Source organism: Rhagoletis zephyria, unplaced genomic scaffold (genome assembly GCF_001687245.7).
Source record: "Rhagoletis zephyria isolate East Lansing unplaced genomic scaffold, Rhagoletis_zephyria_1.1 Rzeph_scaffold_00029, whole genome shotgun sequence".
Taxonomy (NCBI): domain Eukaryota; kingdom Metazoa; phylum Arthropoda; class Insecta; order Diptera; family Tephritidae; genus Rhagoletis; species Rhagoletis zephyria.
The window spans coordinates 191,991-219,194 of record NW_016157113.1 but is presented as its reverse complement, the minus strand read 5'-3'; the positions used below and the strand labels follow the sequence as shown (position 1 = coordinate 219,194).

At 36.1% G+C, this 27,204-nt stretch overlaps 2 protein-coding genes across 5 annotated transcripts in view; one reads left to right on the top strand and one right to left on the bottom strand.

The window, feature by feature from the left end:
• Positions 1 to 1,404: 1,404 nt before the first annotated feature.
• dgt5 (dim gamma-tubulin 5) lies at positions 1,405 to 8,921 on the top strand. The gene is made up of 8 exons (XM_017616905.1): positions 1,405 to 1,513; positions 1,572 to 1,704; positions 3,166 to 3,310; positions 3,369 to 3,620; positions 3,979 to 4,502; positions 4,556 to 5,073; positions 5,154 to 5,341; positions 5,433 to 8,921. The coding sequence occupies exons 1-8, from the start codon at positions 1,419 to 1,421 to the stop codon at positions 5,690 to 5,692; spliced, it is 2,115 nt and encodes a 704-aa protein (XP_017472394.1). The 5' UTR covers positions 1,405 to 1,418; the 3' UTR covers positions 5,693 to 8,921.
• Lac (septate junction protein lachesin) overlaps positions 8,282 to 27,204 on the bottom strand; it is a 67,816-nt gene continuing 48,893 nt past the window's right edge. For all 4 annotated transcript variants that reach the window (XM_017616976.1, XM_017616957.1, XM_017616962.1 and 1 more), the window contains one exon: positions 8,282 to 9,919. In XM_017616976.1, coding sequence (XP_017472465.1) covers positions 9,378 to 9,919 — 542 coding nt within the window. In that variant the 3' untranslated portion in view covers positions 8,282 to 9,377. The remainder of the gene's footprint in view (positions 9,920 to 27,204) is intronic.

Here is a 27,204-nt window from a genome sequence, read left to right as displayed (position 1 = left end):
TTTCCGTTATTGACGTACAAGTATCCATTCTGACGGGCCTATCAGAATGAATACTTTGCGTACGTTCCGCTAAAGGATGCAACTGACAGTTGAGTAGACTGTGTGTTTTTGCATAGGGCCCTGTCACACGGTTAGTAATTATCACGATATTTGGATCGTGATCCATACTGATGGACTGATGGATCACGCACGAATGCTACATGCTCAATATTTATCGCGTCAGTATTTGCATAATTTTTGTGCTGAACGCTTATTATGACGCAAGAAAATATTTTTATTTTGTATGAATAATTTGCAGATAATGCATTCCAAAATTATTTTTAAATTTCTCATGTTAATTAAAATTTTTTCAATTTGTTTTGAAAGGTTTTAAGGAACGAGAACGAAAGCATAGCGAATACGTTTTCGATATTCGAAATATAGCCCAAAATACAATAGCGCAGTGGCAGTGGCAGTGACAGTTTTTAAAATCAGCTGTTACTGCTAATATTGGCAGTCACTGCCGTAGCAAACACAATACGGAGTTGTCAGTGACGGTTTTTTTTTTACATTCCTTTTTGTTTGTTTACATTTTTGTTGTTGCCTTTTAGGCTTCACTGACATCAACAGATGTTGGCTGCGTTTCATTTATGTCAAATTCAGCATGCGAAGTTTGCTGCGATGAAGGCAGTGGCAGTGAATTTAGAATTTGGGCTAAACTGAGCAGCCCTGCTAGCTGCCACTGCTGTGTTGTGAGTCGCTTCATTGAAAACCACACTTTCTAAAAAAAACAGCTGATTTCGAAAAACTGCCACTGCCACTGCGTTATTGTAATTTGGGCAGTGTCAAAATTCCTTGGACACACACACGAAATAATGGCAATTTTTTCTTGACCGTTTTCTTGAGAGCTGCATACAGGGCTTTATAACAAAAGTAGGTTGTGGTGAAGTTCTACCTTTACAATCGAAGACTGATACATCTCTGCCATCTTTGGTTATTGGTTCGCTATTGTGAACGATCCATGTGCCAAAATTCAAATAGGAAACGTAGCGCCATATTTCTAAAAACGAAAGACCGATGACAAAATTAAATATGATTCTTCGTTCGACCGCCTAACTGTTCGCATCGTGAATAGACGCTCGGAGTGAATTCGTTTGTGTTGAATTTGTAACGGAAGTTTTGATATTTTCTGGAAAATAAATTAATTCGTTTTAATCAACTTACATATAAACAATTAATTTCAAGAGTACAGTGAAATAAAAACGTTTAAGTAGTGAAGAGGAGTACAGAAATGGACGACATTGCTGAGGAGCCCGATGGCTCCTGGGCGCAATCAACAAACGAGACTTTAAAAAGATCAAAAATGGACAGTCAAAGCAATGCTAGTAATATTTATATAAAACCGTTAAATACAAGCCNAATTATTTATTTGCTAGGCAATGCCGTTAGAGAAGGATATAGAAATATTTCAGGTGTGGGCAGCTAAGTTGGGCTGCCCACCAGATGCAATACCTACAGAAGAAGCACTAAAATCGTAAGTTTGCTGGGCTTAATACAAAGTTATCCTTGATTATTGGGTTTTGTTATTTTAGTATTTATAAGTCACGCCAGCGTGATATGTTTTGCAATTTAATAAAACGGGTAAGATCGCGACAGGATGTACAGGTGGTGCGCGAGAATATATTAATCAAGCAACTGGACAAGCTGAAAGATCAGGTGGTACCGGTAAGTGGTGCATTTCGTCGACGAGTGGTATATTTGCTCGACCGAAACTCAAAATTTTTGGCGACAATTAGTTCACACAGAAAATACGCCTTCTCATTCATATACGTTCTCTGCTTTCGTTCCCAATTTAAAAAATAAATGTGTGTAAGTCAATTCTTTTTGAACAATGTGACGGTAATTGCCAACAGAAAAAATTGATTTGTGGTACACTGGGAGTTTGGGAATCGCCACTTTCAGGAAAACATGGGTAACTTAAGTTTTTCGTAAAAAGGCGAGTCGTTTTTTTATCGCTTTATTATTACTGCAGGCGATATTTGCAGAATAATTACTTGAACAAATTTTATTCATTTTAATACATGTGTATTTTTTAAGAGAGCCCAATTTCAGAATTTGGTTGAAGAACGTTCTATTTTAAAATGCCACTGAAAAACATACATACAACTTTTCAAGAACGCCCTATCCGAATTGAAATTATATTGAAAATACGTTGAGATAGGGAATTTTTGAATCGAAGTCTGAAATAGAGTGTTTTTGAAAAATTATCTGAGATAGGTAGTTTTTGAACTAGCTGCCAAGATAGGTCGATCTTCCATCAGGTGTCGAGAAGAGGGAGGTAGTGGTAATTTCTGCATGCTCACCTCAAAATTTATATATTTTTGGATTATGGCACTATTGAAGTAAATGAGCGGTATGTGCATAAAAATACATTTCTATTATTGTATAAATTGACTTCAAACATAATTCCTGTCTTCTATATATTTAGGACAATCCTTTTCCTAAAACATTTCAACCCGTTGGGAAAATCCTTGACAACCATTGATTGGGTTCGTCAATCTAAACGGGGTTCGAAAGTAAACAGCTACTTCTTCGAACATTCTCGTCTCTACGTAACCGGAACGACCCAGATTTATATCTGGCCAAGGACTGTCACTCCAGCAACGCTCCCCAAAAAGTCTTTGGGGAATTTGTATGCTGCTACAACAACAACAACAACGTTCTCGTTTTTCACTGCACGCGCATAGACGAAGTTACAAACATGCCAAAATGTTGCTCTCCGGACAGCGACAGGATGACAGGCTTCGTAGTGCCGCTGTAAACACAATAACATTCATTGACCTCGCTTGTTTTTAAGATGTCGATAAATCCACAATACCCTTGGTCCCACAAATCAAGTTTTTGCATTCCACCTTGTTCTAAAAAAATGACGCACATGGGAAAAATCTGCAGATGGCCAATGTTCGACATTCATTTTACCATGCTAAGTTGCGGAGTTATGCTTTTGTGAGAACTAAGAAACAAAAGAGTGGCTTTAAAAAATTTAGCTTATTTTGATTTGTAATTGTACTGTAACTGTAATCCCGAAAATTTTTGGCATTCCGATTACTTCAGTTGTAGTAATGAAATGCTTGAAATTAGTATACTGTAGTTGCAACACTTAGAATTTATATATTTGTTTTATAGAATTGCGCTCGAAGCTTTTTACCTAAAGAAATGCAAACTTTTCTTAAAATGAATGAATTAATGAAGCAAAAGGAAGACATAACAATGCGTTTGGATGAATACAGGAAGGAATACGAGACACTGGCTGTCAATATTAAAACAAAAAGTAACATTAAATAAAGCAAAATAGATATAAAACGTATATTTATTATTTTATTATTCAGACATCCAACACATTAACCTTCACCATAAGCAAAAAACTCTGAAGTCACGGGTTAGTTTATTAGAATTTAAATCCCTAGCATTGGATAAACAAATAAAACAGGAAGAAAAAAACAAGGAACGTATTACAGCCACTATGCCAGCGCGGTTGACAGCAAAAAACGCAAGTGAAACTATAGCTTTAGATGGGGTTAAACAGGCTTTACGGGATCTGGATGATTTTTACACCTTCTATCTAAATCAGGCGAGCAGTCGTAAGTTAATAAATTATAAATTTCTATATCAATTATGTTATACATATCGTCGTTCAAAGTACAAAACCGCGTATCAACAAAATGCAAAACCGCGTATGTGAAGTAGAAATTATTTTCTAGAGCGTAAAAACACTCATAATTCAAAATGGTTCTCTTTTTTTTATAAAGAAATCACATTGTTGGCTAGTATATTTCAGGACGAATGGATAAGGATTGAGCCAAGAGCTTGTGCGAGCAAATCCAATTTTTGGCAGCCGATGTCAGTTACGCGGTTTTGCAGAATGACGATACGCGGTTTTGTACTTTAAACGACGATATGTATATATGTATTAAAAAATGTTACTTTTTATATTCAAAGCAAATACCGTTCAGGAGGCAAAGGATGCTTTATGGGTTAAAATGCGAAAAACCTTTTCGAATATTCCAAATTTCATTTTTTTTAACATTATAATGCGTTTGAAAGATGAACAGCTGCAATACTTATTGTCTTTAATGAATAAATCAAACAATGAGGAATCCATAACTCATTCCATAAGTGGAGTAGGCTCAAAAGAGCCTTTATCGTCATTCGAAATTAAACTGATGCAAACGAAAGCGGATCTCCTAGGCATGGTCGTGAAGTTTTTGTCTGCCCGAAAGGAACTTATCACGCTGGAAGAACGATTCACCGATGCTTATGACCCCTTTGTGGACGAATTGCAAAAGAAAGTGAATTTATTTAATGCCAATGCTGATGATAATGTCAACGAAATCATATCTGACTATTTGGTTCAGTACAATTTGCGAAATTTTTCAAAAAGTCAAAATGATTTTATTGCTCAACAAATCGAACAGTGCAAAGCAGACATAGATTATGGAGCAAAACAATTAGAGAATCATGAGGTAAGGTTGCGCTTCTCTGTTAATTGCTACTGATTTTTAATAAATTCTGATAGGTTATTTTGGGATCCATAAAACAAGTTTATAGCGACATTAATACGTCCATTAATCACATTCAATATGAAATGCAGCAATTAGGGCAAATAAAAGAGAAGATTCTTTATTCAAAAAATATGTTGAAACGTTTATTCGATGATGTGCAAATATCCTCTGCCGTCGGTAGCGTTGCCTCCAATGTCAACAGCGGCATTAAAGCAAACTTCCTACCTACGAAACTAAAAGCTAACAATAATATGTCCACCATGGGTGATAGCTTTGAAATGGGTGGTGGAGACATGGTATTTTGCAGCACGAAGTTGGACTTTGACTCCACCATTTTGTCACTTAACTCAACCACTTCAAATATCACAGGCACATCAAGACGTAGTGTGGGAAGTGCGGATATCACACTTATGCCTGCGGCTACCAGCAGTAACTACACGGAGGGTCGTTTCAATTTGCCACCATACTCCAGCGAGCTTTGTACATTTGTCGAAATCCCATTTGAGAAGTTTAGTTGCGTAACGAAAGAATGGTGGGATATCGCTTAAAATGCATCGAAATGTTAATACATAGTAAATATACAGATTTTAACCCCTATAAATGTATTTTCAGTGCTTACCATTTGTCACCCAATCCGTTGATCGTGGATTCACGTGAGCTCTCCTCTACAATCCAATTGGCGCCAGGCAGTTTGCTGACCGCTTCAGGGGCTTTGCAGGAAGTGCGTAATCGTATCAAGTGGGCGGATTTAATTGCCCAGCATTCGCTTGATTTGAAATTGGATTTTGATTTGATTATGGGTAGGCATCGCAGCGCTGCCAATTGTTATAAGGCTTACATAAATGCCGCTATTTGATTATTTGCATTTACATTTTTTGTTTTATATTCTAGTCGACGCACAAAGCTGTAGACAAAAGATCAAACAACACCGTGAACAAATCGAAGAAATGTTGGATAAAATCGATGTAACCAGCATAAACACTAATCGAACTTTACAAAAATTATTAAAACTTTACGATTTTATACTTTCGAATCCTTTGCGTCGATATATTCCACCACAACGAAATTTCAATAATCAAACATATGCAGACTACGAAGCCGAATTTTCTATGTACTATCGCATGGCAACTGTCGGTGCTTCCATCAAATGAAGGAGTTTGCTGCAAAATGTGATTTGTATTTTATTAAATTAATGTTCGTGTTTATGTTTGAAGTAAATAGACTGTGCTTATTCTTTGAAAGGAACGAATTTATTGAAAAATCATATGCTTTTTGTAGAGTGTTAAATTACCTATAAGAATATATATCCCATTTCTATATACCTACTGGTTCAGAAGAAAATGTGTTAAATATAAAATATAGAAAAATCCCATGTGTTTTCAATACGAAATATATCACCTTGGGGCACAGTTTAACATCAAGATTAAAAGTTTTGTTTAGTCTTATATTTCGTTTAGGTCAGAGACCAAAAATTTAGGGGGCGCTGCCAAAAATACCACCAACTTGGCAAATAACGGACACCCGACAGAGTTACATAAGAACGCATCTCTACGAACTCACGGACGAGATCCGCCCGTTGCACAACCATCGGAGTACGTTGTATCAACCGCATATCGTGGACGAAGAGGTTCAGCTACCTGGAGACATCCACGTAACTGTGACTCAATTACTATATGGATACTGTAACAGGTTAAAGTCTTATTCATCCAGACTCAACCTCAATATGCATATGTCCGCATTGTGAACCACTCCTCAGACTGACAAGAGGCCCAACTGCTATAGATATCGTTTCAGGTATGAATACCGTTTCTCGTCAACTTGTCAGCCATGCAAAATCCCGCAATGTGACTATGGCCTGGTAACCATATGCATACATGAGTCTAATTAGAAAATATTTGGATGCATCTTAGAGGCAGGTCAGGCACATCCAGACCAATTTTGAGAGCACCCACCATCCTATAATCGATGGTGTTTAGAGAAAGTGTCACTAAGAGTCATTTAGAGACACAGTGATCCAGCAATCAGAAACGAAATCAATACTTTCAATAATTTTAGAGTGTGCAGACGCTGAGTATTTGAGGCATCCAGTTTCCCTAAGCCCGATTGCAGCCCTTGCTACGGCAGTTTTACTAGCAATGCCCCACTAGTACCTCTTTTACGGGCGCTAGCTGCCTAGCTATTATAGATCTCCAGCGAATTCCACTACAATACTCAATAAAAAATTATGGGGTTAACTAACGCCGTCAGCCGATAATATTTTCCACAATTTTGTAATACGCATGGGAAAAATGCCCGAAAATTTTACTAGAAATTTAGACGACCTAAAAAAGGGGAATAAAACCGCATTAGTACACTGGATGAACACAGCTGTGATGAGACCCATCCTTTTCTACGGCGTTACCGTATGGGGTGGCCTGCGCTAAACAACACTGCCCAGAGCTAAGGTGGAACGAGTGCAGAGGACGACTTCCTTGGTCGTCAGGGTTTCACTGCCCCCTACACGCACTAAATCTCTGGAAATAATATTAAATCGTCCACCTATTGGATGTCTGGACAAATTTCGGACCGATCCAGCCGTGGAGAGACCTCAAATTTACACACGCAAAAGTCCTTGAAACTATACCTCACACAGGGCAACTCCCATTAGTGTTATTTCTTTGATCTGATGCTGGAGAAGAGCTACAGAACTGAACCACTTTTGTACAATTAAAAAAAAAACTGGCTAAAACTCTGTTCTGCGTCTTGTTACCCACACACAGTTATAAGTTCGAAAAAGTGGACGATTTCGTTTATATAGGAACCCGCATTAACAACAATTGAAATACAGCGACTCCGGTGACTTTCGGATCGCGATGTTGGTAACAGAGGAAGGGTAAGGCATCCGTTGTGATGAAAAGGGCAGGCAGAGGACTTAAATTCACTTGACATTACCAATTGGCTTCAGTTGGCCCAAAAAAAACCGACTGGCGTGCTTTATTGCACTCGGCCAGAATCGTTTGCACTGATAAGAGTTAAGCTTCGACAACTAAATTAAAAGTATTTAATAGCCGGAAAAACTGAATGCTTAATATTTGTCTAAGAAATCTAATTAAAAAGCTCGACCCTTTTACGAAAATTTGTTGATTTTTTTTTTTAAATATTGCACAATATGTGCATAATTGTGATAAGTACTAGATGTCCCAAACCTTCGTAATAGTTCCCAAATATTGTCAACTAAAGTTATTTAGTCATCGAGACTAAACACTTTTCTCAGTGTATGTACTTAACATAAAACGTTTATTTTTCTTAATGCGAAAATTCCGAACTTTGACATACTTTCTGGTTTTTCTTTTCGACCCATAAATAAACATACATACATACATTTATAATTTTAATTAATTCTGTTTTATTCTATTGGTTTTTCACACATTATTATTACACTTTTCTTTTTCTTTTATAATTGAAGATGATAATCGTATTTAATGTAAGTTCTTTACTTTTCTTTTATTTACACCCAATAAGAGATGGGTCGTAGTCACATACATAAATGTTACACACACAAATGTATTTAATATAAAAATTATTCGTTTTACTTATAACAGAACTTATGTTTTACAGAGCGGTAAAATGATGTACTCGTATGTATTTAGATTAGATTATACAAAAATCTTATAGAAATTTCGCTTAGCATTTTTTCATTTATGTATATACGTATAAATACAAGATGCAAACTTTTTTCACTTAAAGTAAATTCATTATTATTTTTTTTTCATTACTAATAAATTTTAAATTTATGATCATTTCTTTTTTTTTTAATTTTAGAGACGAATAGAAAATTAGTATCTATTAATTTGAAGGAAATTCGTCACACAAATACAGTAATGATTGTGTTCTTAATTAAACAATCGCAAATCGGTCCAAGTGTGATGTTAATATAAAATTTTAATACAAAATATTATTTTGTGATGTTGTAGAGAGAGAGCTTTTAAATGTTTGAGGTGCTTAAGAAATAATTAATTGAAAATTGAATTACGGACGGGGTTGGTTGGCGATATCAACTGAAAAAATATCCACAAGATTCTACAATTTGTATGTATGTATATAAAGTAGTGCCATCAGCAGATATGTATGTAAATGGATGTTAGAGATTTACAGAGAGTTACCCATTCCTATGAAAGTAAGAACTGCTTACTTACATATGTACATATAAGCCCATATATGTATCTAGCAATCTGATATGAATGCAGGTAAATATATAAATATGTATGTACACATGTATGTGTGAAAAGTGTTTGCGGTGCGCTTAACTAAAATGGACGTTAGTTTTGTAACTTTACAACAAATGACTTACATATGTATGTAAATATGTATGTACTATGTGTATCAATAAAGTAAAAAAAATAAAATAAAATACTAAAATAAAGAATTAAGCGAATTTTTGCGACTTTTTGACTGCTGGAATGCTTTATTTCGTACTTTATCGCCTTTATATCAACGTAAGTATTTACTCTTGTAATTATTTATGTATGCATGTTTTTTTTTATTTAATTTCTGTTTTGGTTTTAAATGCGTTGATTTTACTTTTGTTTTTGTCATATCTTCTATTCGAGTTTCTATTAATCGTATGCGTTGATTCGTTTTATTTAATTCGGAAAACATCTAAGATTCAGAACTGCTCCAGCTTGCCTTTGATATACATATTTTTGTATTTAATAACTTCCCTTCCTCGGCGTTTGTCACTTTTCTTTTGTTGCCAACTCTCTTACACATTTACGAACACGTGTCTACAAGTACATATACATATGTATGTACATATGTTTGTATCAATGCGTACATATTTCTAAATAGTCCTTGTATTTATCTTGCAAACACCGCCGCACCCAACATTGCCAATAACACAAATGTGGTGGCCGCCAAGTGTTCAGCGCCGCCATAATATGCCTGCCCGCAAGCTGGTGGGCACACTGGAATCACAGTCTCGAAGAGATTGACACGCGATTCAGCTTGACCCAACTTGTTGACTGCCTTACAAACATAATCGCCATACTGACGTTTCTCGATGGTAATTACACGCAATGTGGAGTCGGAATATTCATCGGCGGTGGCAAAATGTGAGATACTGTAATGTTGGTTATTCGAGAGCTGAATGTCATCCTTCAGCCAGACAATTGCCGGTGGTGGATAAGCTTCGATGTGACATTCCAAATCCATATCGTATTGGAGCGCTTGTCCCAAACGTGGACGTGGCACAGTGATGACAGGCGCGAATTCGACTTCCACATTTATGTTGCGGCGATCACCTTTGCTCACACCATTGTCGGCGACGCAATAATAAGTGCCACGATCTTCTTTCTTTACCGATTTTATCTTGAGAATGTTGCCAACGTATGTGGCGCTATCTGGAAAAAGGAAGAGAAAATTGTTGATAATGAATTAGTAATTGCAGTAGACATACATACATACATATTTTTGAAAAACTTATAATAATAAAATATTAAAGTAGCGTAAAAAATCTTAACCATGTTCCAGATATTTGGAAGTACTCCCTTCAGATCAAGACCGTCAATACGTGGCGAAGAGTCAAACCCTGCGCGAGGTGCCCCTGCTTTTACTGAATATGACGGATATAGATGAGACAATTCGATATAACCCGTAATGCCGAGTGTCATCCGTACCGTGCTTATGGGAGGAATGGCACTACGTTAGTGAATCTTATAACGGTGGCCTCCAGATACCTGGTGCCCACTGGTTGTAAGCAGTTTGGCTCGGGTGAATGGGGGCTATGTCCGAGCTGTCATACTTTCTTACATAATCTTGGGATCAACAATGGAAGTAAACAACAAAAAGAATATATTTCCCAGGAGGGTGCTATCAGACATCTCGCCGGAGGATGAGCAGGAGCTTTTTGCCTCACCGACAAATGATGTCATGCACGGGCAGGCTCGAGAGACTCCCTCAAGCGCGAACTGGATACGAGTATGCTAGGCAACTGGCTTAAGAGCCAATAGGGCCTCCACGTAAGGAAGTATCGGCCAACAAGAGGGTGAGATCCAATAGCTCTACTACGACGGAGCGCTTCGCGAAAAGGGCGCTGACAGATGCGAATAGGAAGCCAAAGGAAAACAACCCTATGCCTAGCGAAGCGGCAGACATGCCTCCTACAAACCGCGAAGGTATGGCGAAGGCAGCTTCCTTTGGGGACGCGTTGCGTGGAGGCTGCACGATTACCAGCAACCATGCTGCTGTAAAACCCGGACAGAGGCTAGCAGAAACAAGAAAGGAAAGGCAGGAACAGAAACCGTCAGAGATGGAAATGACGAAGCTGCGGCTGAACAGCCGGAAGCAGCTAAAGCCAGCTCACCATCGCCTCCATGACCAAGCAACGTTTCCCGCCCGACCCTAAAACAGGTGCTACAATTAGCCCAATGAGGTCCTCCATGCCGTGGCCCCACAGCAGATTGTCAGACCACCACAAGCGAATGGGATTTCCGACATGCCTATGCTAAGGCTCACGAGTCTGTCGCAATTGGAAGAATATACATACATATATATATATACATACATATGTGACACGTAAAGTTAAAAGGGACCTACGGTCAGAAAAAATCGGTTTGTACTTTTTCATCAACTCTTATAGTAAACGGGCCACTCTTTCCAATGCAATAAACTTCAGCATTTTAGCTGATTAGTTTTGTCACAATTTCACTTCAAACTTAGATACTTTCACAAAAAAAAGTACAAAAAAATCAAATGTGACAAACTATTTTGAAATTCATCAAATTCGCTTGAAACTCGTTACTCGGGGGTTTTGGGGTCGCTGATTACGAATCCGATGTTAGTTTTTCAAAATTCGGCCGCTTTTCATATAACGATAAATTTCAGAAATGCTTGAAACTGTGACGCTAATTTACTCAAAATTGATACACTCCGGCTTACCATGTAGCGGAAAGGTGAAAAAACATTTATTTAATACTTGCGCCGGGTATTTAATGTTCGGCTCCGCCCGAACTTAGACTTTCTTACTTGTTTTTTGCTAAAAATTACTTGTTATACTTAAATTTAAACAAGTAATTTTTAGCAAAAAAAACCGACTTCAACTCTCATATAAAAAAAAAATAAAATGAATAAATAAATAAACAAGTAATTTTTAGCAAAAAAAAATTGACTTAAAAAAAATATATACATATATATCTATATATTTCATGATTCACTGATCGGGTCTTAACCAGATTAGTATGGGACCACCTCTGAGACACTACCTTTGCAAAAAGAATTATCGAAATCGGTTGACGTGGTCCAAAGTTATGCGGTAACATACATTAAAAAAAAAAAAAAAAAATATTCCGACGAACTGAAAAACCTCCTCCTTTTTTGGAAGTCGGTTAAAAATCGTGCTTAGCGATTTCAATACCAATTTGGGCAAGGAAAGGATGTTTGGCGCCACTGTCGGTACATTCAGCCTCCATGGGGAAACGTCCGATAACGGACTGAGGCTGATCGACTTCGCCGAAACAAAGTAATATGCAGCTAGTAAGACCCCCTAGTATAAGCCCAATTGAGTTTCTACGCTCGCAACGTTTTCCGCCCTCTCCCCCTCTCCTCTCAACTTGGTATCTGTGATACGCTAAAGGTTTTGATTTTCAGGAAATGTTACTCGTAGGATGAATCTTTTGTATTTTTGTGTGCTTCCAAACTTTTAAGTTATTGTAGCCTTGTGGGTAAAATATTTAGAATAACATTTTAATATCCGTCAATGGGTCTTGTACTCCCTTTTTCCTCCAAGGGTTGCCACAAAACGACTAAATGAAATGTAACCAAGCGCTCTACATCTGAGCTGGTGAAGAAGTGATAATATACCAACCTGCGGCTTTTAGCTATAATGGGTAACTAAGGTAGGTTTGCCCGGATAGAACTTGTCGTTTTGGTTAAAGTGTAAATTTTTTCTTCAAAGGTACATATGTATGTACATATGTCGTTTGTTGAGTTTATATATACTAAACTGCAATAAAGTGTCTAAAAAAAACAGATACCTTTTCATAAGATTTACCTAAATCGAAGTACTAGGCAGGCATGTCAAATCCTGCTACCTGAACGCAGTTCACGAAAAGGTCAATGTCCATCAGAATTCTACAAGTTGATGCTAGAATTCAAGGGTTTTGAAGATTTCACTACGTGCATACATATGTATGTATGTATGTACATATGTACATACAAATGCATGCTTAAATCTAAAAACTGCGGGATGTTGTAACACTTTTGTATTGTAAATGGGAGAGGCCAACAACGAAATTGATAGCCGTTTCATAGAGATCGTCAAGAAAAGATCCATGTAACGAATACATATATTTAAACAGTTTGCCTCGCAGCAAATGAAAAAAGAAGAAAATTATAACATGTGAGCTTGTGTGTTGGATTTGAGAAGAAAATAAAAAAATAAAGAAAATGGATAAATCAGTGTGTGTAAAAACTACAGGTGATCAGGTAGAAGGGTTAATTTTCCAGCATGATTTTTCTTATTATCTATTTCTCATATTTTGTTATATTCAACTGTTGGTTTTTTCTTTTCTATGCTTTACTTGATTATCTGCTTAGAAAATTTTAATATCAAAAGCGTTAAAAATTTCATAAATTGCAGTGAAGTGCTTTGTGTTTGTATAAACTGATTGTTAAAAACCAGTTACAGCATCTATTACTTACGCATACATATACATATCTTATCGCTTTCGATCAGTTTGAATTGTAATGTCGTTATGACGTTTTTATTAACCGAACTGGTTTCAGAATTAGAAAAGAAGCCTACTTACGTATGATAAGTTATGAAGATCCACTAACAATAAAGCCAAATGTCGATACCCCCAAATAATGATTTTTTGGTTATGGTTTTGTTAGAAGTGAACAAGAGTAGACATTTTTTATTTTCCTCTTTCTATTCCATAATTTTTCTTTTTTTTCTGCCATTACAATTTTAATTAATACTCTCCGAAAATCAGAAAAAATCACTTTTTCGGGTAATACTTAACGTTTGATTAAATAGGATTTGGTTGGCTGTTAGAAGCGTCGCCCGAGCACTTGCCCAGCACACAATTAGCGCTGAGAGGAGCACCATTTTGATGATCCTTGGCTTCGCTGGCGTCACTTGCAGAGAAAAGACGAAGTCGAAAAGCACTTGTCTTCGCTTGGTGGCATTTGGGCACAGAAGAAAATCGTTTTGGCAGTAACAGTGCCAAATAAGAAGAACAAGTACAAGTACAAGTACAAGTTAGCGTTGGACTTGCATAAATGGCCGCAGGGTCTGTTGACATTTATGGGCTTTTTGGGACAGCAAATAGACATTAGTATGAGTACCTACTCAATATGAAATGTTGATTTCACAAGTTAAAACGTGGATGTAACTGTAAAGTATGTAGTCGCTTTGAAAATGCTCACAATTAGATTTGTATGTAGTAGATCAGACTTTTTCTTTTATCTAAAAGAACCGAGTGACAAACATAAAAGCGATGAATTTTCTTACTATTACTGACATTAAGAGAAACCTTTTTAGTCACTTGAATATTGCGCGGCCTAAGAATCGGGCCTGGGTCTTGCTAAGCATCACCAGGACGTGTAGAGATGTAGTATGTTCATATTTAGCGGAGGTTGCTTACAGTGGTCGAAAAAATTATAGCCGCACCACATTTTGACAAGTTTTAACACATTACTTTTTGTTATTTAGTTTTGGTTATTTTTTATAAAAAAATAGTTCATTCTTTAAACCGTGTAAATCCAAGTTTCAAATTTTGTGCAATATTTAAATTAATTCAACAAACTTTCGTAAACATTTCGAGTTTTTTTTGTAACTAGATTTCCTAGAAAGCTTCTAAGTATGCAATTTTGTAGCTCATTGATCTTTAGTATAATGTACAAATTTCAAATGGCTGAAAATTACAGTCGATTTTTTTTAAATCTGCTAACTGAAACCAAATCGCGTAACTATAACCAAATAACGTTTTGAGAGAACATGTGTAACTTAACTCTTTTCTCAGTGTACTATAAGAGCAAATTCCTTAAGGATTGGTCATTTGTGACCGACGCATCGTTCGTGCGTTGTAAGCAGATTTAATAACAATTCCCGATTTTGAACAACTGTTCATTTTTGCGGAACAAAGTTAATACAAAATAAATATTTGATTTGGAAAAGTTGTTGTAATTGTACTGGATATACAGTATATGCATACTTCGCTCACACAAAAACATTAGTGCACCATTCAAAGGAACTTATTGCTCGAATAAACTACATAAGTAAGCTTATATCGAATAAAACCGGAATTGGGTCAATGGCGTTGGCAGGCCTTTTGTCCAGCGTGCTGGTGAACGGTTAAGATAATGGATTTTTAATGCATCCAGTTCCGCTGGCTGCCAATCTGTACATAGGCTTCGTAGGTTGTATGAATTAATACCCAAAAATCTAGCTGACAAACGATAGCAAAGAGGGAGTACATACATATGTATGTACAATACTTAATAATTGAATTGCTCACTATTCGATGGCTGACATTGCATTGTTGATGCCATTTGAAATTTCCAATTCAACGACTCTTCAAGGGAAATCATAATCGCCCAGAGAATTGGTGATGTAGTGCTGGCTCAATGACAGTTGCGCACCATTTCCTGGTGTCACAATGGAGGGGATAACAACATCATTCCGAATTCCTCCCTCTTGCCATTTTAGTTGCTTACTCTAGTGAAATCACTCTGCTTGTTTTAATGAATTACAATAAATTTTCGGTCACTTTTATTTGTACGATATTGTGAAAACAAGCTGGTAACTGCGGCGTTAATGACCTTTCTGCAAAAGTGGTACCCAGCCGTACTTAATGCAACAGTGCGCAAAATGGCACAAAAGGGATAAATAGTAGTATAATGAATGAGAGCGTACAAAAAAAAAAAATATATGAAAACGGCGGTAGTAGCACTAGTTTTAATAAATAAAAACAGTAAACAGATTTTTGCAATTCCATTCCGTTCACCCCCCTGCCCAGCTTGTTGCTTTCGTAAATCGCGAACGTGCAGCTGCAACTTTCGCATTGCAAATTTGAGGCTCAGTACCATGTAAACAACAACAACAATAAAGAACACTCCTTGTTGAGGATGTTTTCGAAGGGTAGGAGTTTAAATACATATTTGTATTTTTGTATTTGTAGGGTGGTCCAAAAAGAGTAAAGTCGAAATTTTAATGCTCCACCCCCTAGGATTGTTATATATCGAAAAAAGTAGACCCCTATTTTTTTATTTTGAAATCAAACAATATTTAGACGTCGCTCAAAGCGCTCAAAGTTTTCCCTGTATTTTATATAGGAAAAAAACATTTTTCGTAAAAATTGTATAGAATTCTTGAAAATCATTGAAAATTGAATATAAAGAGACTTTCAATAGTAATACCCAATTGTAGATTTAACCATTTTTTAATACTAACGATTTTTTATTGGTCTCCCAGTGCATTTTTCGACCTATAAATTACAGTTACTATGAAAAAATGGTTAAATAAACAATTACGTATTATTTTTGGGAATCTCCTGCAGAGAATCAGAGTTTTCCGTTGATTGATTTTAAGAATTTTTCTAACAATTAATTTTAAATATTTTTTGATTTCAAAATAAAAAATAGGGGTATATTCTTTCGGTATAGAAGAATGCTAGTGGATGAGAGCATAAAAATTCCGACTTTACTTTTTCCACAAGCGTTTTTGGACCACTCTAATGGATACCCAAGTACTTACATATCTGTGTTCGTATGGAAAAGTAGCTTATGTCGAAAGGCTGGCTTTAGTATAATGCGGCAATCCCTTTATTTTTTAAACGGCAAGGAATTTTTTGATGAGACTTAATAAGAATATTGACTTGCTAGTATCGGAACTATTTCTTCCACGTTTATTTGCCAAAAGTTGTTCAACGGCTTAGCGCCAGTGAGTCATTCGCCATCGTATGCTGCGAATGCCGATTTATACTAAAGCCAGCCTTTCGACATAAGCTACTTTTCCATATGAACACAGATATGTATGTATGTATATACTTATACACATGTACGTATTTATGTATGGGCAAAGGCATGCGTTAAGGTGGAGTTTATGGTTACACATTACAATTTGCTAATTTAGGTAAGCAACAACCACACGTGCGAGTATAATATAATGTAAATATACATACTTATGTACATGTATACGTAAGTATGTATTTACACGTATACATAAGTATGTATTTAGGTGCATATAAATTCATACAAATAAATACCCCGCAAACATATTCTGAGCGTTCAGAATATATATATGTATACATAAGTCCGAAAGGAGTTCTGGGTGGGTAAGAAATATGAGATTCCCAAAAAAATGTTTGACTCTTATTATAAATCTTTTAATAGTTATATATGATCCAAGCTACGAGCCAGCACTTTGTGCTAATATAACAAGAATAAAGATTCGGAACTTATATGTATCTAAACTTGTTTACGCAGATATGGAAAATCATTGGCTGAATATCTTTTGCAAATGTAGCTCTAAAGTGAGTTCAATAAGAGTCAAAGAATAAGGCAAATAAGACTCAAGGAACAATTTAAAATAAGAGTACGAAGGTAGCCATTTATAAGGCCAATAAGAGTCATTTAAGAGCCTCAAACAGAGACTGAAATGATTCGTACATACATATATGAGTCTAATGCTGGATTTCCACTAGGCATTAAATGGCACAAATTTTAATGACAAAGTTGGGCATTAAAAAATAATCACTAAATACATTTCCACATAGCATTTTTTAAATGACACCAATTTTTTGTCATTTCAATGCCTAGTGGAAATTCGGTGGATATGAGGCCAATAAAAGTCCAACATAACTCATATTGAGGCTCATTTGATGTATAAGTCGACGTTCGGGGGAAGGGAAACACCTTCATTGTGGACTTTTTAATGTGCCCATTATGAGCATAAACAGGTCTATTCTGCACGTTACCGAAGATTTTGTAACCGGAAAATTTTATTACCAAAAAATGTTACCAGTTCTTGTCACCGCGATTTTAGATACGTTGGTAATGCAGTTAAATATTCAGCAATTCAGCTATGAAGAATTGTGGAAATTGTGGCATTGCATATTTCACGTGACAATACGTTGTTACCAGCTTATGAAGTGGTAACGAAATTTACCGGTTACAAGAGTACACAGAATGCGAAAAGGGTTTAAAAACTGAGAGGAACTTTATTCGCCGGTTACAAAATTTGTATTACCAGCGCAGAATAGACCTGAAAATCTCCGAAATAAGACTCCTTAAAGACTCAATTATGACTACAAATCTTTGCTGGGTACTATTCATACATAAATATTTCGTTTGTATTGCAATTTGAATGTCAGCTTATGCGTGTTCGGCTTGATGAGTGTAACAATAATCGTATGAGAAGTGTCAGTAACTCCCATGAGAAGCTGCGGTAGAACAACACGTATGGAAGGAAGTAAACGATAGGGATGGAAAAGGGTGTGCATACCATGCAATATTGTAATACATACATATTAGCTAATGCAATTTACATTTGTACATCCATGTGCATGAAAGTAGGTTCGCATGCGCCCATTATAAACCAATATGTATGTATGAACGAATGTATGTACATATGTATGTATGTGCGTAAGCATATCGACATGCATAAATGCATTGTAATGTTGCAAGTGCAGCCAGGCGTAAGCACAGCGAACAGTCAGTGACGGCAACTACAACAGCAACAATAAATGACATCAGCAGCAGCAGCAACGGTATCAGCATTGATACAAAGGTAATGAATGCACTTTAATGCAACGGTTATGCACTCGATGTTGATAAGTTGCAAAGGAGTACCCCAGTAAAAGAATTATATGTGCAATATTTATATCCTCATTTTCGCTGTATTAAAGAAGGGTAAAACTTTTTGCTGTATGTAATTATAATAGCCTTTAGTTTATAAGTATTTTCATATGTAAACTTGATATTCGTTTATAATTTCAGCTACCGTTGTCACAAACAATGATATAGTATTCGATAGTAAATAATTATATGTGCAAAATGAATTATTCCGCCTACTTCAGTGTCAAAAATTTTCAAGCAATAAACAGCGCACTTATGGCACGAAAATGCGTTTTTTGGATTTTACAAAAATTAAAAATTTTGTAGGAAGAATTGAAAAACTTATTTTCAGTGATGAAGAAAACTTCAACAGAGTTGATCCAGATGCCCAACATAAATATTGGACAGTTATTTGGCGTCCATGGCAAACCTGGCCTTGGCGAAAGGAATCTCTGATTTAGAATGAAAAGCGTGTAGCTTTGGAAAACAAATAAAATTTTTTTGAGACAAATGGATATCCAAAAGTAAAAACATTCTTTGCGCATTAAGTTGGCAAATTTTTCGCTCAATTCGACATATTTTTGCAATAGAAATTTTAGTGTCCTTCCGACCAAGCAGTGTTCGACGCTAAAAACTACCTACGCTTTTCACATTAAGGGTATTCTCCCAGTATTGCAAAGCCCTTGTACGGTGCACGATGTCCCATAGGAGAACCGGGTTTTATCGTGCTATCCGCGCACCGTGCAAGGGCTCCATGCAAGACTCCGAGAATTTCCCTATTGTGTATGACAATCATTTACACCCAAAGAGGTTTCTACAAATACCGCGTGGCTTTAATATTGGGCCTTCAAGATGATAACTACTAGCTAATAAAAATAATAATAGATTGGCGCTTACACATATGTTAGTGTTTGGCCGAGCTTCTCCTCCGATTTGTGGCGTGCGCCTTGATGTTGTCACACAAAGCGGAGGGACCTACAGTTTTACGCCGACTCCGAACGGCGATTGTATTTTTATGAGAAGCTGTTTTTCATGTCAGAAATACACTCGGAGGTTTGCCATTGCCTGCCGAGGGACGACCGCTGTTAAGAAAAACCTTTTTCTATATTTTTTGTGATGTTGCTTTGACCAGGGCTTGAACCCAGGCGTTGCGGAGTAGAAGCGCATACTGCTTACCACTACACCACAGCGGCCGACGATAACTACTAGCTACCAGTCTCAATATTCGGATATTGAAATATAAAATGTTCCAGCCTGATAGGTAAAAAAACAACCTTCGCACAGTGATATTTGATACCTACTTTGTGCCCATAATTTTAAAAATTCGAGGTCGCTGAATTCGAATCTGAAGTCAAAATAAAAAAATAAAAATAACCGAATTCTGAGATATGGCGTTCTTCAACCAAATTCTGAAATAAGGCATATAAACTTCCCAAGCAAGTTCTGTGAATTTGTTCAGAGTCAGCAAAGATGTATGGGGCCTGGCATTGTTAAGATAGAACGCAACTGCTTTTCTGTTGAACAGTTCTGGTAGCTCTTCCTTAAATGCTTCGTTTAAACGATGGAGTTACGTACAGTAGAGGACCGAGTTGGCCGTTTGAAACCAGGGGCATAACAATTATAACGGGTGATTTTTTTGAGGTTAGGATTTTCATGCATTAGTATTTGACAGATCACGTGGGATTTCAGACATGGTGTCAAAGAGAAAGATGCTCAGTATGCTTTGACATTTCATCATGAATAGACTTACTAACGAGCAACGCTTGCAAATCATTGAATTTTATTACCAAAATCAGTGTTCGGTTCGCTTTACGTCCGATTTATGGTCTACATAATCGACCAAGTGAGCAAACAATTAATGCGATTGTGACCAAGTTTCGCACTCAGTTTACTTTATTGGACATTAAACCAACCACACGAATGCGTACAGTGCGTACAGAAGAGAATATTGCGTCTGTTTCTGAGAGTGTTGCTGAAGACCGTGAAATGTCGATTCGTCGCCGTTCGCAGCAATTGGGTTTGCGAAACACATTTCGAACCGAACACTGATTTTGGTAATAAAATTCAATGATTTGCAAGCGTTGCTCGTTAGTAAGTCTATTCATGATGAAATGTCAAAGCATACTGAGCATCTTTCTCTTTGACACCATGTCTGAAATCCCACGTGATCTGTCAAATACTAATGCATGAAAATCCTAACCTCAAAAAAATCACCCGTTATAACAGTTTTATCGCAAAAGCGTTGTTTCCTAACAATTATTAGATGATAAATATTTTTTATTTTGCCGATAAGAGTTATTTCTCAGCGTTTATTTTTTACGTTGTCTGATAAACGTTGTAAGATGAGGATATTGATGAAGATGGAGATGGAGAATAAGATAAAGATGATGAAAATGAAAGCGAGAGAATGAAATAACTCTTATCTCACAACGTAAAAATGAACATCGGGCAATAACTGTTATCAAGCAACGTAAAAATTAAACGTTGGGTTATAACGTTTTTCGACGAAACAAAAAAATATTTCTTTTCTAATAAGTGTAACATTTCAGAAATTCGGTCAACGTTTTCATTTGGTAAAATCGAGATAACAGTTATTTTTGGGTCCTGTTCAAAACACTCAACATAACCTTGTTTGATGTCAACACAGGCAGTGAAGTGGTTTGTGGAGGGCGACTAGTGTATTTCTTTAGATATTTCACTCATTTTTAAATCGGTTAAAGTTTTGTACGCGCGCAGAATTACAGAACTGTCACCACTGCAAATGTAGCCCGAAATGTCACTTTTCAAACGCGCGTTTGACGCAATTGGTTTCGTGTTGCGACAGATGTACATATGGGCATCATTACAACATAGTGTCAAAAATTCGATTAGACTTTTTATGTCACAATTAAAGAGTTATGAAGTTAACTGGCTGTTCTAAGGGCTGGTATTTGAACCTAGGAGGTTGTAACAAACTGGAAGCTCAGAAAATTCGAGGGTTATCTTCTCTTAGTAGCATTTGAAGACTTACTGAAATATGTAGGTCAATTTTATTGCTGCACTTTTTCCCCTTTCACAAGGCCCCACTCTCAATTTAAATACCATGGCCTAGTAAAGGCTTAATTGTCACTTTTTCGTATAGTCGGCGCATTAGTTCGAGATAAGTATACATATTTATATGTATGTTTCACATCATTATACATTAACAATAACCTTAAAGAAAACTAAATAAAACTACTATTTGGTTAGTCAATATAGCCAATATATATGCAAATGCATTAATGCACTTATGATTAAGTCTTTCACAATTTTCTCTACTTATCTTGCAAACAACAACCACCGTGCATAAAGCCGAGGAAACATCCAATTGGAAACCTTTCGCGTTAGCAGAGTTCTTCGAGTTCAAGTGCATTGTTACACGCCCACCTAGAGTAAGTGAGGGGGCAGAGGGGGAATGCAAGCGCGAAGGTATGTACTCATAGCTGTTCGAGGCCGCTGATTTGGCTTCGTTGGTGACTTTGCTTGTGCTTGAGTCGGAAGTACGGCATGGAAGCCACGATGTCAGTGGCACCGCTAACATCAACGCGTACGCCTATGCTGACGTCGCTACAACAAATGCATCTAACTGCTGCCAGATGCGGTCTACGTGAACGTTATTGTTGCATACTTTGCATGCAGCAGCCGTCACCATTGAAGCGCGCAATTACAATTGAAGCAGAAACAATTGCAAAATATGCCGCTGAGATCATTGACGTGATGCAGGCACACACAAACAGAGAAACGTGTGTATATATGTATGTATGTATGCATTACATACACGTCATATAAGTAGTATGTATGTATGTATGTGGTATAAGAAGAACAAGAAAAAAAGCAGCTGTAGCAGTGTAGCGCACAAAGAGTGCAATTTGATTTGTTCGCCCCCGCATCTGCAATGTTTGTAGTTGTAGTAAATGCATTGATAAAGCATAGCAATGGCACAGCATACGAGTACACGTTTGTATACATGTGGCATGCAACATGCGTACTTGCATTGAATTTCTACACTAATACTGACATAAACTTCAAATAGTCAGTTGTTGCAACACGCAAGCAGATTTTACCATTCGAATTCTAAATGAAATTGGAATTTGAAATTCCAAGCACCAAATTACTGAAAATATAAATACATACATACATATGTATTTGCTGCATCGAACGCACATACAATGTACATACCTTTGTAGGTTCATAAGTTCAAATGCATGTTGCACACATTATATGTCTGTATGTACTACAATTCCTTTTATGTATTGGCAGTTTTGTTGCTGCTGCTTTGATGGCAGCAAAGCGGCCAGCATGCATTCGAAATTTGATTTGCCAACAATTTTTCCCCTTCTCTTGCAGATGCAACTGCTACTGATTGTTGCATATTTGAATTCCTCATTTTTCATTAAAATTTTCAATTTTTTTTGTTTGGGGAAAAGTATGCGTAAATGAAAATAATTGTTGCAGCACGCTGGCGCGCCAACCTAAATGAGCAATGCACTGGCTTTGACGTTGATGATTTATGCCATATTTATTTCTATGCGACGTGGCATGAGGCCAGTGTTGCCAGAAAAATTTCGTTTGGAGCTAAAACGGTCGAAAAAAGAGGTAAAAAAAGCTAAATAATACTAATAGCTGCTAAAATGAAGAGCTATATATTTTTGTTAAGGTTGAGCATTTATTGACGTATGGTTGTTTTTACATTTTCGGCAATTTTAATCAAGGAAACAAATTTTATAAGTTTAGGTGATGAAAAAAATTTTTAAAACCAAAATATGGCACTTATAACAGTGAAATAAAAATACTTTACAAACTGTTAAAGTCTGTAATTTCAGATATTTGAATTGAATAATTTTTTCGAAAAATTTTTCTGGAAAGTTTTATTTCCAGCTCTCCTTAAAGGTAAAATAAGTCAAATCCGCGTTACCAGAAAAAGGATTTTCTTCTAATCAATTTTTGAATTCTTTAACCTAGATACAAGAGTTTATGGTGGATACACTGCATCTCGAAATTTTCCATTTTATCAACGCTTAAGTTTTGGCTTATATATACCAAATACAACTAAAACTTTCTGGAGCTAAAAAAAGAGCTAGGAGCTAAACCCCAATTTTCGGAGCTAAATAGAAAAATAAAGAGCTAAATCTAGCTCCAAAAGTACCAAAATGGTAATACTGCTGAGGCAGCTAGCAGCTGATAAATGCATAGACATATAGACAAAAAGTAAATTAAGCATTGACATAAACAAGTTCCCCTTTCACTCAGCCGTACGACCGGCTATGCAAATGCAAATGACCGATATTGCTTGGGGAATCTCCTCTGTTCTATTGCCTGGTAGCCGTTGCGCTACATTGAACAAATGTATGTTTTATGCGCATAAACACTAATGCATTTGACACATTCAATGTTTTGTTGGCGTACGAGCGCGCAAGCGACCCTAATACAAATTAAATCACGTACCCAATTAATGGGAATTCATAAATTTTTCTATGCTGATACCATCACAAGCACATATTCGACATTCAGATTATTGATGTTTTTGTTATTGCTACTGTTTTTTTGAAAGTGAATCATGCAAGTGCATTCGAAATTATAAACAAATAAACATAAATAAATATACCTACACATGTGCTTGCTAATATGCACATATGTACGTATGTAAGTCCATTCATCCATACATCTGTACGCACATACTATATGTCATGTAATACCCTTTGTAATTCAATATTCCAAACATGTGCGTCTCTGGCATTACAGTGCTCAATCACATGCATCTATGCAATAAATTAAAACACAATTCGACATATTTTTCATTAATTAATTAGCCACCTATTTTTATGTATATGTATGTATGTATGTACATACAGGCATCTTAAAGCACGGTTACAATATGTTTGTAAATATATGTATAGCTACTCATTCAATCTAAATATTCGCGTTAAAAACAGATTTTAGGGTCATTGGACTTGTCAAGATTTTCCATAGTTCAAATGGGAAAACTACCATTTGCCCGTAGTGCATACACTTTTTAAAGTCTTCATGGTTTGGGTAGCCAATAATAGTCATTTGGATAGCTTTAAAATTAATTAAATTGAATAAAAAATTGGCTTATGGTATCTTAAAAACTAAGAAAATTTTTTATTTAAAAAGTAGGTGGCAACCTTATTCAGAAATACGCTGGAATGAAGAGTACATATCATGAGCGTATACATTTGTACTGTGTATACATACGAGAATACCTCTGATTGAAATTAATAAGACACATAAAACTTTGTGTTACAGAAAAAAAACATGGCAACTCTCATCGAAAGTATTTTCGAACAAAAAGCATTGTATAAGAGCCTTTGTTTAGTATCCATTAATAGTAATATTCAGGGAGGTTCTGCAGTTCACTTCCCAGTGAATTTCAATAAAAACCACTTTGAATTCAAATTGGCAGGGGCTGAAATTCACTCGGAAGTGAATTGCAGAATCAGCCTGATTATGAGATTGTTTTCTAAACCAAAAATTAAGTAAATATACAATTTGAAATAGGTGGCAACCCTATTCAAAATAATTGCTGATTTCGGAATTTTCAAAATACTTTCCCTTTGGTACCCGTATTATGATGTTGTATTTAATTTGTAACTAATTTCGAATAAGATAATAGATCAATAGCACCTTCATTTCAAAGTGATATTGTTTACCACTTATGTTTATTTATTTATTTTTAAGACTTTTCAATTAAAGTTAGGTCATTCTCTAATAAAACCGATATAAACTTAAGTACAAACTTACGGGTGATTTTTTAGAATTTTTTTTTTCGCCGAATGCGGTTTTCTTCCATGTAAAAATAAATTGTGTTTATTCGTCAGCATCAAACATTTCTGCATTTTGTTTACGAGTAGCAGTAGCAATGCAGTGATGATGATTCACAAAGTATGACAAAGTTAATACAATTCAAGGCAAAAAAGTATATCGCGAGTATGATATTCAAAGCAAAGTAAACGGTCGCTAAGACGAACCTTTTTTTCGTAGTAACTAAAGGAGCAACAGCTTGATTTAGATAACAGGCCTAAATGATTGAATTTTTGAGCCAGAAATATATTTTTAAATTATTCAAATATTTTAGTTTTTGGTTAATCAAAATCTTTATTACTCGACTAACTGAACTTTTGAGTAATCATATTTTCCAATTAATCGTATAATTGAGTTAATTAAAATTTTGAATAATCAATCGCACAGCTCTATAAAAAAAAAGTAAAAATAACCACACATGCTGATATACCCATAGCACCATATTTACGCAGTCATCTAAAAAAACCATTATGATTTCTTCGAGCGACAATAAAAAAATGAGTAATTTCGGTAATTTTTCGCCTAAATGAACGTTTTAAGGGTAAAATTGTTCAAATACTTGAAATATTTTTTATTGGACTAGTTTCTGGAACTCCATTGATTGAAATAAATTCAAGAGGAATGCTTTAGCTTTTTTTGCCGAGAGAAGGGAGTGACACTACAAAAAAAAAACAACTCGTGGGATTTGCTCATATACTATTTATATGTACATACATATGTAGCTGTACATAATAGGTGTGTATACTCATACATTTTCGGTATGTATGTATGTGAGAAAATCTTTTGCCAAGCTTAAGCATTTTATTGGGAATTCACTGTAGTCTAAGGGCGCGAACAGAGTGGCCGCTTGTTGCCGAGCCGAGCCGACTGACGCTTATTGCGAGAACCAATGCGAGAAAACTGGTACTATACAAATTAGTACAAATAAGCGCGAACAGGTCATAGTGGGCGCCGAGCTGNATGAGAAGTAAGAAAAGTTCAGAATAAGTCAGCGTGAAATTAAACTGAGCTTTGGAACCAAGGCTTGGCTGGAGATGACGACAGAATAGTGAAATGACTAATGACCGAGCTGAAATACGTAAATGGTCGCATAGTTAAAAAAAAGTGGAGAGTGATAAATGACAAATTATAATACCGTTACTTAGGTAACAACTAAAAAACCAATTGGAGTATTGAATAAACATACATATACACAAACATACGTACATCCACATGTACTTGTATAAAATCTTATAATTGGGTTGGATGAGTAAGTAGACTGTGAAAAAAAACGAAGTAACAACAAAAGGAAATGTTGGGAATATAAAAGGTATAATATGCACTTGAAGCGCACACCTTGCAAATGTGAATGTTTGTAAGCACATACAATGTACTAACAATGTACATACAGTGACGAGCAAAACTGTAACATGATGTAACACTTTTTATTTCAGCTGTCGCTATCTTTCCAAGTTCTAACGACATTCATAGTGTTGTTGTATATTTTTATTGGTACATCTGTGCTTCCTCTGTCATAACGATTTGAAGTCAATTCAACAACATTAACAAAACCAGCAGACAAAAATGTAAATTAAGGCAAATGTTACAGTTTTGCACGCATATATTTTTAATAACTTTTTGACAATTTTCACCAACAAAAATAATTATTAACACAATGTTCAGTATGCTTTTGCTTTATTTAGTTCCTCGTTGCAATTTGGCATACCTAATGTGTATGTCTGGAAAAATTCTGGAGTTATAGCCTCCCACATATCCTTGGTGTGCTTTCATAGCTCATGTACTCCATTGGACGGACTTGGATACTTAGTAAGATGCGCTTTTAGTTGATTTCGCAAATTCTCGATGAGATTCATGTCCTCGGATTGTGGAGGTCATTTCAAATTAGCAAATTTCTGCTTTTGTTCCAGTCTTTGCGAACATGTGCAGTGTGTTTTGGTTGCTTTTTCAGCAGAAACTCTAATTTTTTCGACTACATCTTGCAAATTTTGTTGAAATATGAACAGATACT

Coding starts and splice junctions, on each gene's coding strand:
- dgt5 (XM_017616905.1), top strand. CDS start 1,419: ATGCCGTTAGAGAAGGATATAGAAATATTTCAGGTGTGGGCAGCTAAG. Junction 3,311..3,368: donor TGTCAATATTAAAACAAAAA/GTAACATTAAAT, acceptor TTTATTATTCAG/ACATCCAACACATTAACCTT. Junction 5,342..5,432: donor GGATTTTGATTTGATTATGG/GTAGGCATCGCA, acceptor TTTATATTCTAG/TCGACGCACAAAGCTGTAGA.